This window comes from Ceratotherium simum, chromosome X (assembly GCF_057802395.1).
Source record: "Ceratotherium simum simum isolate JZ-2026a chromosome X, ASM5780239v1, whole genome shotgun sequence".
Lineage (NCBI taxonomy): Eukaryota > Metazoa > Chordata > Mammalia > Perissodactyla > Rhinocerotidae > Ceratotherium > Ceratotherium simum.
Window position 1 is genome coordinate 101,981,512 of NC_141940.1, and position 14,441 is coordinate 101,995,952.

Here is a 14,441-nt window from a genome sequence, read left to right on the forward strand (position 1 = left end):
ATGTTATTTAATTTTTCTGCTCCCATTTCCTCATCCTACTATTCTGTCATCCTGACCTATTGTGTTGAAAAATGATATAATGCATATTAAGTGCTTAGCAAATTGACTGACACTAAGTGCCTAATAAATAATGGCAGCTGTTGTTATTGCTATTATAGATGTAGTTGTTGTTGTTGTGGTTGTGGTTTTAATATCACCATAACAGCAGGCCATAATTTTTCCTAAATCCTCATTAGGGCCTAACTTTGAACTGAATTTCTGGCGTAAGCAATATTAAAAATTACCTATTTAATGGTATCATTAGATTGACTGTCATGTATAGTGTTGCATGATGGATTAATTTCTCGTAAATCACTTCTGTAATCATTTTTCTTACTTTGAATAATACCCTGGTTTACATGTTATATCTCTGAGGAAACAAAGTGGAAATGTGGCGAGAATATTTCCAGATAATAATCCTGGTTCCTCTGAGCTGTTCTTCTTTTATTTAGTAAAAGAACCACTTGGTTATCCCTCTGTAATCCTTTAGCTTTTAAATAATCTTTCACTGAAGGATAAAAAAGATTATAGAATACACCAAACAATTCACCATCCATGCCTTTATTTAGACTCTATAAAAAAGAAGTATGGGGCCGGCCTGGTGGCGCAAGTGGTTAAGTGCATGCGCTCCGCTGCCGCGGCCCAGGGTTTGCAGGTTCGGACCCTGGGTGCGCACCGACACACCACTTGACAAGCCATGCTGTGGCGGCTTCCCATATAAAGTGGAGGAAGATGGGCACGGATGTTAGCCCAGGGCCAGTCTTCCTCAGCAAAAAAAAGGGGGTGGGAGGATTGGCAGATGTTAACACAGGGCTGATCTTCCTCACAAAAAAAAAAAGTATGACACATTTAAAGGAACTAAGTGTTAAAATTTTCAAATGTTCTTGAGGCATTTATACATTCAAGAACAATGAAACTGTTTTTATCCAGGTTAAAACTCATATCACATTTTAAGGTTGAATTTGGGGAAGTTGCCAAAATAGATCAGTTTCAATGGAAATATAAAACTACTCAGTGATAGATTATGCCCTCTGGAAACGTCCCAACTATTTTTCTAAGAGCTTTGTGGTTTGCTGGATTGCTGATTTCACTACCTATATGTAGCCATTTGATGACTTATCTCAATTTGAATTGCCAAAATCATGCTTCGAAAAATACACACAGCTCATTCAACTGTGTTTCCTCATAAAAATCATTTGCCATTTCAATGAACATTGGTCCCCAAATACAGGCAGCGTGGAGCATTTGTTGGAAACTAGAATGTGCTTAGCATTTTATATGCATCATCTTGTATAATCTTTTCAACAATATTATGGAGATATATTTTTATTTTGCTAGTCTTACAGATGAGGAAACTGAGACACAGAGAGGTTAAGTAACTTACCCAAGATCAGACGGATAGTAAGCTGGGTTTTAAAAAATATTGATGTATGGAATAGTGTCAAGGCTATCACTCTGTATTTTATTATGACAATTTCTGTCACTAGAAATGGGTTTCCAGATGTTTGTCCTGGACTTTGCAGAACTAACACATATACTCATTTGTCTTCCCTCATTACTTCATTTTCCCCCGCTCTACTCTTTCGCATTTATGCGTTAACAACATCTTCAAGGAACATAGGTGACAATATCTAGTAATCCTTCTTGCCAAAGGGCAGTACTTAAGCCTTTGAAGTATGTGGATAATGTTGAATAAATTTTAGTGTTCTTAATTTTGAAAACAACAAAAATTGTTTTATCCGTCCATTGTTATGCCTCTCGTCTGAATCATTATTTGCCCAGGGTACTGCAGAGAAACATAAACTACTGTGATAAAGACAGAAATTAAAATAAGGCCAAAGCATAGGAAAAAAAAAATAGTTCCACTTGATGATACTGGCATCTCCACTCATGAAATGATTGGTGACTCTTTCTTATGCATAGATCTTCTTCTCTAAAGAGCAAAGATCAAGTTTTCTAGAAAATGTCCTTTGATGCCATGATATGTATGAACTAGCCACGAGCTTATGTGAAATGTGAAATACTATGAAAATAAATACATATTTTGGGAAGCTCAAACCAAAAGCATAAGCCTCTCTATATATCTCTGTTTTCAAGTCCTCTGTTAAAGATGGATTTATAAAGAATGTGTTTTGTTTCGAGGGTTCTGCTGAAAATGTGCAGATGCTTGGAATTCAAGCAAGTTTCTTCTTTCATGGGTTTACTTGTACTGAAATTCTAGAACCATTTCCAATTTTTGTTTCATGAACTATAGAAAAAACTTTTCATCTTGACCCAGAAAATATATACATATACATAGATGTGCATAGATATGCATATCTGAAAGAAAAATTCACAAAACAATCCTAATCCTTAATATAAATGACATAGACTGATATTTTTTATTCTGTTTAATTTTAAATAGAATATTCCTACTCATGACCCACTAACATGATTTTATGGATCACTGATGGATCCTGATTTACAAATTTGAAAAATAGTGATCTAGACAAAGAAAGAATTACTCAGAACCTAGCTGGCAATTTTGACAATAATCATATATATAGGTAGAGTTGAATTTACGGACATAAATAATGATTAACTGAGTTATTTATGTAATTTTACACAGCTTATACATGTTTTAATTTAGCTTTAATAAGGCTGTCTTTGCAAAGTTTTTGTTTTGTGAACATCCTCAGACAAAACTTTTAGATTCAGAATTTATAAGTACTAGACATCATATCCCTGTGTATAAATATTTGCCTTTTAAAATTTTCTCCAAAAATTCGAGCCTCTGTAAATATGAGTAAATCATGAGGTGTTTACTTTTTTAATCCAAATTGTACAATGGTAAAATATGGTGTTGTGTTACTTGAATAATTGTGGTGTTTACAATTTATCATTTGGAGATCATTTGAACTCCAGATTGTTAATGATTTTTTTTTTTTTTTTGGTGAGGGAGATCAGCCCTGAGCTAACATCCGTGCTAATCCTCCTCTTTTTTTGCTGAGGAAGACCGGCTCTGAGCTAACATCTATTGCCAATCCTCCTCCTTTTTTTTCTTCCCCAAAGACCCAGTAGAAAGTTGTATGTCATAGCTGCACATCCTTCTAGTTGCTGTATGTGGGACGCGGCCTCAGCATGGCTGGAGAAGCGGTGCGTCGGTGCGTGCCCGGGGTCCGTACCCGGGCCGCCAGTAGCAGAGCGTGCGCACTTAACCACTAAGCCACGGGGCCGGCCCTGTTAATGATTTTTAGAACTTTTAAATAGGAACTAGATTGAGGTTCAAGTTTTAGAAAGGTTTGATTTAACTGATGTTTGCTTTTAGAAGTTTTTGGGTCATTTTTTATACAATAATTGTCTGGCTTTTGCAATCTGGACAGTGACTTAAGAAGGTAACCTTGGGGTAGGTTGTGTTTCTAAACGGTTCTTATGTATGTAAGAATTTAATAATAATTACAGCTATAACATACAAGGTCAGGCATTCTGCCAAATACTTTATATACTCTCTTATAATTCTTACCACAAACTTATTAGGAAAGTATTATTCCCATTTTGCATATGAGGAAACTAAGGCTAATGATAGGGCTGAGTAAGTTTCCCAGGATTTTACAACCACAGTCTATTGTACATAATAAAGTTCCCATCTCCTCTCACCTATAACCTAGAGAAGGGAAAATATCCAGGATTGGATTGCACTTTTTTTCCACCTACGCACGGGGCTGGCTAAACAATTTGTGCAGCCCAGTGAAAAATGAAACGCAGGACTCTTTGTTCAAAAAGCATGAAGGAAAGTGTTGTTAAAATTACTAAAATATAAAGCTGTTTCCTTTATTCTATAGTCTCTCTCAACTTGCCATCACGTTTTTTATTTGCTATTTAACATCATACTGAATAAATAAAATTAAAATTTTAAAGTATTAGCATGAGTTTTACTGCTCGTTGTTATATTGTGCAATTGCAGTTGTAAATGCAAATATAAGACCGTTTAACCCATGCGGAATCACTGGCATTACACAATTTGTATTTTGTAGCTTGTACATGCGTATATAGTTCATTCTTAATGTGGAAATGCACAACTAGCTCAGCTGTTTTTATTTCACCTCTTGATAGGTGCACATTCTACCAATATTCTCTACCTTCAGCTTACTGATGAGTAAGGAAGGACTGAAAAGAAAAGGAACCATGAGTTGCCCTATTTTTTCTTTATATCTCTGTCATCACTTTCAGCATAAATGGTTGGCTAATACAGGAAAGAAATATGAGTAAGAAAGGATATCATAGGGTTCTGTGGTTGTTTGTGTTTTCTTAGAATTGCCTTCTTTCTGTGTTTGAAGCAAGTTCTGGTTCAAACAAAAATCATGGGGCTGTTAGTGCCCTGGCTCACTTAGTCTTGGACATACTTACCTTGCACTCGCTTTGAGTCTTGCTGAACTCCCACATATCGTGGGTCCACCAGAATTCTATGCTCATCTGACATCAAAAACACTATATACAAATGGGGCAGACACACATATTGCACTTATCTCCTCTGCTCATGTGCATACTTTGCACCCCATTGGACTTCACTTACAAAACCCAAGTTCAAGGATAAAATTATTAAGAATTTTAAGATGGCAATATCAGGAAGCAGATAAAACAAGCATGGATGGGGTCCTTCTGAGCCTTGGGCAATGTACAACTGCTCAGGTTGCACAACCATGAATGTGGTCCTGTCTACATGCATCTCCAAGGCTACCTTTTTGTGACTTTTCTCCTCTTAATGCTGACTTTAGTATTTATTATTAATAGTATTTATTAATACTATTATGGAGATAATGGATTGATGGAGAGAAAGGATACACCATGGGACTTGTCTAACTCCTAAGACCTTCGGAAACTGCCTTGACCTTGGGGAGGGCCCATGTGAATAGCCCTCTCAGGACACTTACGCTTTATTTGAGATACTAGAGTTGGGTCATTTTGACTTATCAGGATGATATGTTTCTGCCAGTTCTCTAGAAACAGATAAAGAGTGCATCATTTGGTGAAAATATCACACCAAAGACTGCCACTATGCTTTGTCATCTTAAAGGATTTAATAGTTGGAGAAATTTATAATATTACAGTTTCAAAATTGGCGCCTTTATCAGAAGAGCACAATTAAGTTGGTGCTGGCAGCTCAGTGGGATAAGGCCCAGCATTGAGGGGGACTAGAAATTCAAGGCAGACATGCTAGGGAAGAGCCATCAAAAGGAAGGATTTTCTTTAGGAAAGATCATGAAATCTCCCAAGTAGCTTCTGGTTGTTCTACACTACCTTTGGTTTCCTTTGCAAAACCCTGTTTGTTAGGGCCCAGTGCTTGCTTGCTATCTTTGGCGTATACAGAAGATTTCTCTCCAAATATTTCTAATATTTCTTCAATATTTTTGCTTTGCTTAACTACATCAATGGTTTACTTGTATCCCTTACCTCAGCAGGAAACTCTCTTGAGTGCAGTCCTTCTCAGGATTTTTGAAGCCCAGCAACCTATCATGAGTGCACTTGACCCAAAGAAAAATTCATGCAGATTTTTATTTGCCCAAATTTTTACCATTGGTAATTGCCCTAAGCTTAAAGCAGCAGACACATGGGTTATCCCAAGAGGTCTCTTCTGTCACTTGATAGTACTGGTCCCATAGCTTCTGAATCTCTACAGACACACAGCCAGGTTTAGAGGGCAATATTCCATTTTGGAAACTACCTTATCCTCTACAGGTGATTCTCTTGAAGTCTTCATTACTTGGCTTGAGGTGGGGAGAAGTTGGCGAGAATGCATAGCCCTCCATCCACTCCAGAGGAATCTTTTCTTACCACATTTCTCCAATCCTTGCTTCCTCTTTGAGCTAGGTAGTGGATTAAGGGTGGTGGGACCAGTTTTGTGGTCCCCTCTTAGCAATTCCTTCATAGGTGGCCTGGGTCTTCTTTTTAGAATTATAGACACTTTGTACCCATTGTTCTGAGCTTTGGGGTTCCAGCAGAAATTTAGGGTTCTAAGACAGCTGTTGAGAATCTCACTTAACATCCCACTAATTAAATTCAGAAGCAAATGCTTCACATTTTACTTCTCCTAAGGTAATATCTTGCCATTTAAGCCATGACCTTCTGGAAATAAAGGCTTAATTCATTGAAGTCATTATACTGTTAGAAATTTCAGATGTGTGAATGAGGTATTCCTTTTAAAATTTTACCTTCCTCCTTCCACTTATTTTCAAACTGATAACTTTTCTGGTCTGTAAACTTTCAAAAATATTTCATTACCTAGGGTCACTTTTCTGATCTGTAAATTTTCAAAAATATTTCATTACCTAGGGGCACTTGTAAATTTTCAAAAGTATTTCATTACCTAGGGGCACTCCCTTTCATGCCATTGCAAAAGTATGTGAATATAATACCAATAATGTATATATAAAGGATTGAAAATATGAACTGAAAAAAATTACCTATGGATGAAAATTCATAGTATTTAAAATACAATATGAAGAGATGATGTACTAATTCAGTCTTTATAGTAATCCAGAAGAGCTTTAATAAAATATTAATTTGAAGTGGATTTTGACTGCCGTTTGAGAACTTGTGTGTATATTTGTGAGGATGTTAAAATGTAGTCTACTATTGTATGTGTCTGCTGTTCATGTCTCTGATAATGCAAGTGAACATTTCTAGCATTTTAAATATTTCATTCGATTTATCATTTAATGTACTGGAACAGTCTGCGAAGATACTAATTGTATAACACCCAATTTATTTTATCGTTCAGCATTTGGAAGCTCCTGAAGACAAGTCATTTGGCAGTTCATTGATGGAGACTGAAGTAAGCCTGGACAGTTACCAAACAGCTTTAGAAGAAGTACTCTCATGGCTTCTTTCAGCCGAGGACACATTACAAGCACAAGGAGAGATTTCTAATGATGTAGAAGAAGTCAAAGAACAATTTCATACTCATGAGGTAAAGCAAAACATTGATTTATGAAGCCAAACACACAACTTGTCATGATGGCAAGTCTCTCTTTTTATCTCATTTACTCTGTAAGATCCTTGTATTTGGTAATTTACTTTTTATTTTGAGATGGAAACAAATAAATGTTCATGTGCTTAGGATTCCAACAGCCAGCATTGAAAGTTCTTCCTTGGAGAACCACACTTGAAGGTGCTGAGATCTGATTTTGCCAATGACTCATGCAGGGATATGAAAGCCCATCTCCCTTCCCTTGGGTCAGGGCAATGCTGGGATATAACTTAGACACCGCAGTACCTGTGTGGAGTCACTTGCACACAAATCCTTAGCTCAAAGTCTGCTTCTGCAGGAGGCGACCTAAGCTAATAATTTTCTTTAATTTATATTAAAAACAGTATTGGGTTTTCGTAAATAAAGATTAAAATACTTTTACTGGGAATATAGTTTAAATGGGCCACAAACTTAACATTGCAAAAAATAATATTCAAAACCATAATGATTTACCTAAAGTGTCAACTTCTTTCCTTGTCAGGGGTACATGATGGATTTAACCTCCCATCAGGGACGGGTTGGTAATGTTCTACAATTGGGAAGTCGACTGATTGGAACAGGGAAATTATCAGAAGAGGAAGAAACTGAAGTACAAGAACAAATGAATCTCCTAAATTCAAGATGGGAATGCCTCAGGGTAGCTAGCATGGAAAAACAAAGCAAGTAAGTCTTTGTTTTGTAATTTCTAAAAATAGCAAGTTTTGGGATCTGACTGTTATTTTGATGCAGTTTCTTGTTTGAGTTAGGCTTCTCGGTTTGTTCCTAAAGCATGCAGCTCTTCTTCGGGGGACATTTTGGTTGGATTTTCATGTCTGTTAAATTTTGGTTTTTACTTTTGTAAGTGAAGTGGAGATGTAGGATAGAAGGACCATTATTTACAGAACTACACCTTAAAAGTTGCCAAAATTGTTGTCATAGTTAATATTTTCCAGTTTTGTCCAAAAATTAAAATGTGAATCTAGAAGGCACAGAAGTATACACAGGAAACCAGGCTCATAAAATCACCTATTAGCTACAGTTGACAGGAAACTTCTCTTCTGAAGGAAGAGCTCTCGGAGTATTAAATAGTTTCTCATATGTTTATGGAAATCCTCTTGAAAAATTTTCTCATCTGTGTTTGGAAATCCTTATTCAAGTCCGGTATGGTTGTGAAATATTTTAAGAATATATATTGACTTAATCAAAAAAGAATTTTTGAGACATTTTTGGAAGTGGCATATTTCTTGTAAAGGTAACAAATAGATCTCATGATTCTGGATGTGTTGCTTTGATTTATATTGTTAGGTGTGTGTACTCATGTAAAGCCTATCGAGACAAGATAGATTTATTTTTAAATGAAAAGAAATGAAGTACCAACTGTGGATTTGAATACATTAAGCTAAAGAAATTGTCCAAGTGCCTTAAGTTTGCTTAGCTATTATTTATGAAGATTAAAAGCTTTAAAATAGGACCAAAGAAACTCATTAGATATGCTGGGAGGATTGCCAATCCAGTACTAAATTATAGTGTGACAAAAGAGAGGGGGAAGACACATTTTTAAGATCATGCCTTTTGAAAGAATAAATAAGGCATATATAGGATAGACTTTTCACAAATATTGGTATTCCAAACCAGAAGATACTAGTCTATGCATGCTGACATTTTCCTTGCCTAAAGGTGAGAGTTATAATAAGCCATATTATAACTACTGAGTCTGCCCCCCTCATGCCCAAGGATCAACTTATTTACTCCACTCGTTTATCTTCATAAATCATAAGCTATAGAGCCTCCTACTTGTGATCATATGCCAACATTCTTCAGGTTATAACTTCTGTTTGCACCAATCTGTGCAACTTAAACAAAGGAAGCTCAGACAAAATATGGAAGTCTTTAAAATCCAGCCTCCTCCTTTACTGCCTTTCCCATAGTGGCACCACTGTCTTCTCCTTCGTTCGTTCTACCTTTACATTGTATATTTACATTTGACAATTATAAGTGTTATCTACCAGCAATAATCAAATTAGATTTGATGTGTATTCATTGCGATATATATACAACAGTATATATGCACACACACACACGTATACATACATACACACACAAATATTAACAAATATTAATGCAGTGCCTCGAGATATCAGATACATTTCAAGTCACTGGGGACATAGTAGTGGTCACAAGAGGTAAGCTCCCAGATATCATGAGGCGTATACTCTAGAGAGGCTGACATCCAATAAAAAAAGAACACAAGAAAAAGATCAGATAGGAATAACTTTTCTGAAGAGATTAAAAGGTAATGTGATAGAAAGTGTTTGAGGGGCTACTTGAGCCTTTGTGATCCAGAGATGTTTCTGGAATGGTACCATTTAATTTGAAATTTGAATGACAAGAAGGAACCACTGTTTGTAGATCAGGAGGAAGAACATTTCAGGCAGAGAGAACAGCCAAGGCAAAGGCCTTAAAATAGGGACTTGAGTTGGCTTGTTAGAGGAACCAAAAGGCCAGCGTGAGTGGAGAGCTACAGGAGGGAAGTTTAGATAGCTGAGGTATGAGGTGGGGTTGAAATATAGGTAGGGGTCACGTCATGGATGACAGTGACAGTCAGGGTAAATGATAAGGGCTTTGAGTTCTAGCCTAAGTGCAAGAAAAAGCCGTCAGAAGGATTTCAGTAGAGGAGAGACAGGTAAAGAAAATATCAGCAATGCCACTGGAATAAGAGAGGCCAGTTATAAGATCAGTGCAGTAGCCCGGGCCAGAGATGCTAGTGTCTTATGCCAGGTGGTAGTTGTGATATGAGTGTATTCTATTGTCTTAGCCCAATAGTTAACTTATAAACCATTCCTGCTGTATTTATTTTAGTTCCTTTTTTGCTTTTCTAACAGTTAAGATGCTTTTTGCTTTGGAAATAGACATCCTTGCCTTATACATGTAGATGCTACCTTTATACAGGTTGCATCCAGGAAATACTATTTATCCCACAAACCATTAACAATTATCAAACAAAACAAAAAATTTAAAAAATATAGAGGTAAGAAAATGCTCTTATTTTCACCTTATCCTAAATCTACTCTAATTTGCCTCAGGGATAAGGTCTCACTTTCTCAAACACCTATTTGTGTGACCTGGGTAACATACTTCCCCTCTATGATCCTCAGTTACTGATTTATGAAACAGCAGTAGTTCAGTGTGTCTGGCACACCTCTAAAAGATATTGGCTGAGATTGGGTATGAAAAAGTAGTTTGTGAATGCAAAACTATTACAAAATGTAAAGAATGATCATCATTATAAATAAGATGATTAGCCAGGGGTTAATGATTTTAACCATACTATATAACTTTGCCTCATATATATTTTACTCCTTTTTTCTCCAGCTTGTTCTAATTGCCTCACTCATTTTTTTCCCAAAGGGTATGTTTGTGGATGTTTTCTTTAGGGGTAAGGGAACATGAGCAGGGTGATTAAAATTACATTTGAAGTTATAATTTTACAACTGAAACATTTGAAGTATGCTTACAAAGGAGCGTCAGTAAAAACAATAAACTTCCAGATGCTTCTCCCTTCTCTATTCCTCTTTTTGTTCCATTCTCATGTGATTCTTTCCTTATTAATTTCTTTCCTCTCCAATTCTGATACCTTCATGGATGTGAATTGATGATGAAGTGAAAGCCAATGCAATAAAAAAGTTTGTTAAGATATCTCTAGCCACAAACTATTTTGGCACAAACATGCTGCTCTTGGTCAATTACAAATCCTTAACAGTGTTTATGAGATTGAACTGAAAGATCTAAGTGCCACTGATTGCGTAATTAGAGTAAAATAATTAAAGCAAAACAATGTCTGTTGACATGCTCAAGTTGGAAACCTTAAGAAGAGTAGGCGAAATGATTTTTGTTTTGTTTCATTTTATGCTGCAGAATACCCTTCGGGTGGTGGGAGGTGAGGGAGAGAGAAGAAAAAGACAAAATTTCCAACTGTGGAAGTACAAGAAGACAATTGGCATAGGGACAACAGAAGATTTTCCTCTCTATGAATAAACTAATTAATTTGATTGAAAAATGCAACCTGCAGAGAGCAAAAGAGATTTACTGACATTTCTACAAGGACTCATAAAGATAAGCACAGCGAGTTCCATCAACTTCTCTGATAATTGTGGTTAGGACATGCAGGGGGAAACGAAAACCTTTGTGATGGTAAGGGAAAATAATGAAAGCAAGTTGGTAAAGAGGCCAAGAGAAGTTACGTTCTGGTTTACATCAGCAGGAGGAGAGATAGGAATAGTATCTGGGTGAAAATATAAGCCATAACATGGGAAGTAATTGTGAATCACCATCAACACTTTGACTGGAGAGAAAAATGTCTAACAAATCTGGCTCATCTTTTTTTTCAAATGTCTGTTCCAATCTTGAAATGAGGTAACATATGTGAGAGTGAATAGAGCAAAGGAGGTGCTCAACAAATGGGTAGGTTGTTTTCTCCCAAGTGAGCTAACATAGTGCATATGTGAATATATGAATGAATGGATGGACAAATGAATTAATTTCTTTAGGTAGTTCCAATCTGCCACATGAATTTGTTGCGATGAACATTTTAACAATGCATAATCTCAAACTCTTACTTGTGATTTTATATCACAGTTTCGTTAATTCATTTTTTTATTCTTCTAATAATGTTAAAATGAGAATTCCTTGCAGATCAAGGTGGTTCAAGGACCAGCAGCAACAACATGACCTGAGAACTTGTTAAAAATGCAGAATCTCAGTCCTCACCCTGATCTACAGAATCAGAATCTGCAATTTAACAAGATCCCAGGTGATTCCTAAGCACATTTAAGATTGAGAAGTACTGATCTAGTTGAAATAATTATAAAATAGTATAAATCCGTACTCCTTTCTTGTTGACCTCTACTTTCAACATCTTCTCTTCCTGTTTTTTTATCAAGTGAGGTGGGCCAAACATTTTAACTGTCTTAGAAGCTCCAAAAACGATGCTGGTTATGTCTTATGCAATCCTCAATTATTGATGTCATCTTCTGTGGGTGATTAATGGAGTAGCAAGTATAAGAGTATTGACAATTATTTATTGGACTAATAAGCAACAATTATTAACATACAGTAATTTGATTATGTTCTAGTGGATATGGCCATAATAATTTTTTCTGTAAATAATGTGCAGTTAAAATGTGGACACTCCCTGTTCCAATAAGATAAAGTACGTGACTCGTATGGTTTAAATTATAAACAGGAAAGCCAAATCTCTAGAATTCATAGAAATGAGAGTAGAAAGTAGCATTTTTTAGAACAATGCTTTTTCAGAAAGATAAATAATGATAATTATAAAATTAAGTTTAATCATTCATTCATCCATCTAACTAACAATTATCTGCTATGTGCCCAGTGCTGTTTTAGATACCAGGGAAATATCAGTGAACAAAGCCAACTAACTCTCTCTCTTAGTGAGCTTGCATTCTTAGTGGGGGAAGACAGACAATTAAAAAATATATATATCGTATCAGATGACATTAATTGATCAAAAGGAGAAAAAGGCAAGGAATAGATTTAGAGAGTGAAACATTGTGTGTGTTATTGTATGTACATGGTCCGTTAGGAGAGCCCTAAGTGAAGGGAGGGAACAAGCCACGCAGATAGCTGGGGCTAAAGGAAGCGAATGGAAAGATCCTGAGCTAGGCATGTGAGAGACAATGTGCCCAGAGCTGACAAAAGGTAAAATGATGACGTTCTGATTTATGACTAAAACATTATTCAAATTAAATTAATAGGCTGTCTCAGCAGGAGCAGATTTAATGGAAGTTGACATTTTTATAATCTTAATTCTGATATTTCTGATTGGGAGAATGTATTTTTTTACTATGTCTTTTTATATTTGATTGATAATTAAGTGATACCACTTATTCATTCAAGAAATATTTATCATGTGTCCAGTATGTGCCAGGCACTGTGCCAGATGTGACATAATGACATAATTTTTGAAGTTGAGGGTGGGCTTCTATTGCCATGTAAGTGAATATGATCTCAGAGTGTCAACATTCCCCATTCTTACTAGAGATAATTTAAACAGTCTTCCAATCATTGTGTTCAGTGGTTGTCCTTGGTTTATGATGACATCTGCAATTTTCTTCATCCCCTTTGTAAGTGTTTAATCAGGAAGAGTGAATTGAGGGTTGCCATGATGTACTTGCCGCAAGAATCTTTTGCATCCAGCCGTGTGGCTTCTTTATTATGTTACTGTTACTATTTTGAATTTATGCTTTCAAAATGGAAATGAATTTGTTTGCATTTTGAGCTTTAATCTTACTCTGGATAGTTGAAGAATATCAATAATTAAATTGTTGTTGAGCTATATGGATAGAGGAATAAAATAGATCAGGACTTTGAAAATAATAGTGCATTTTTGTTTCACAGAATCCTTTTTAAACACAATACTCTTTTTCACATTCCAGTCAGTGGGCAAATATTAACACACATTTAATTTTGAGAGAGGGTTGAAAATTTTCTTTCATTTCTAGTTGTTGGATGGGGAACTTTGCAGGTGAGCTTTTTCTAAAATATTTATTGTGAGATTGTAGACTACAAACTGCAGCCTCCAAGACCAGGTTGCAGGGTGTAATATAAAGGCAACTATGAGAATTAGTGGGAACTTTTGATAAATGTACATAACCTGTTCTCCTTGGTTTCTCCCCTGGCCAGGATGTCAGTGTACCGATTGGTGGGAGTGGTGGTGCTGTAAAGAGGAGGATGGACACATTAGTTTTAGGGAAAAAAAGCCTCTTTATATGATTCTGTTAGACCCTTGCCTCACTTCATTCTCCAATGGAAACTACTATACTAGTGCCAAGGATTTATAGACAAAAGACCACTGTCCAGTCTCAGGCTTTGCAGCTGGGTCTATTAAGATATGGTTAGGACTTGGAGGAAAGAGGATGTTCTTACTGAGGCAAGGAGGTGCAGGAGGGTAGGAGGGATTAACCAGCTGCACAGATGCTGAGGGTACACATTCAGAACTTGGAATGGGAACTGGCAGACAATGGTGGCGGGAGTAGTGGTGGGAAAGATGGTAGGGTAGAGGTGAAAGTGATGGTGAAAGTCTTACACATTTGGGGTCATTGTTTTTATTGGATTCTCAGTTTTAAACCTTGTATTTCACAGGGCATTCCTTGGGCTTTGATAAATGTTACAAGCTTTGAGAGTTGAAAAATACTAATGTGCTTCATACGGCCCATTCATTACTGCTGTACAACAAAAAGTCTTTACATATGTTTGTACATGCATTACTGAAACTTTGCTTTTAAAAAAATCGATATCGCTTTTCTGTTTTAAAGCAATATTTGCTTTTATTTGGCCTACGATATATCATGTTTTCTGATTCCTACATTTAGTGAAACACCATAAATATTTAAAA

General features: G+C 36.2%; 1 protein-coding gene across 1 annotated transcript in view; it reads left to right on the forward strand.

Moving 5' to 3' along the window:
- Nucleotides 1–14,441, forward strand: part of LOC147911959 (dystrophin-like) — a 424,678-nt gene that overhangs the window by 343,892 nt on the left and 66,345 nt on the right. The window contains exons 10-11 of the mRNA XM_087426447.1: nucleotides 6,797–6,985; nucleotides 7,527–7,708. Of these exons, the coding sequence (XP_087282573.1) occupies nucleotides 6,797–6,985; nucleotides 7,527–7,708 (371 nt within the window). The remainder of the gene's footprint in view (nucleotides 1–6,796; nucleotides 6,986–7,526; nucleotides 7,709–14,441) is intronic.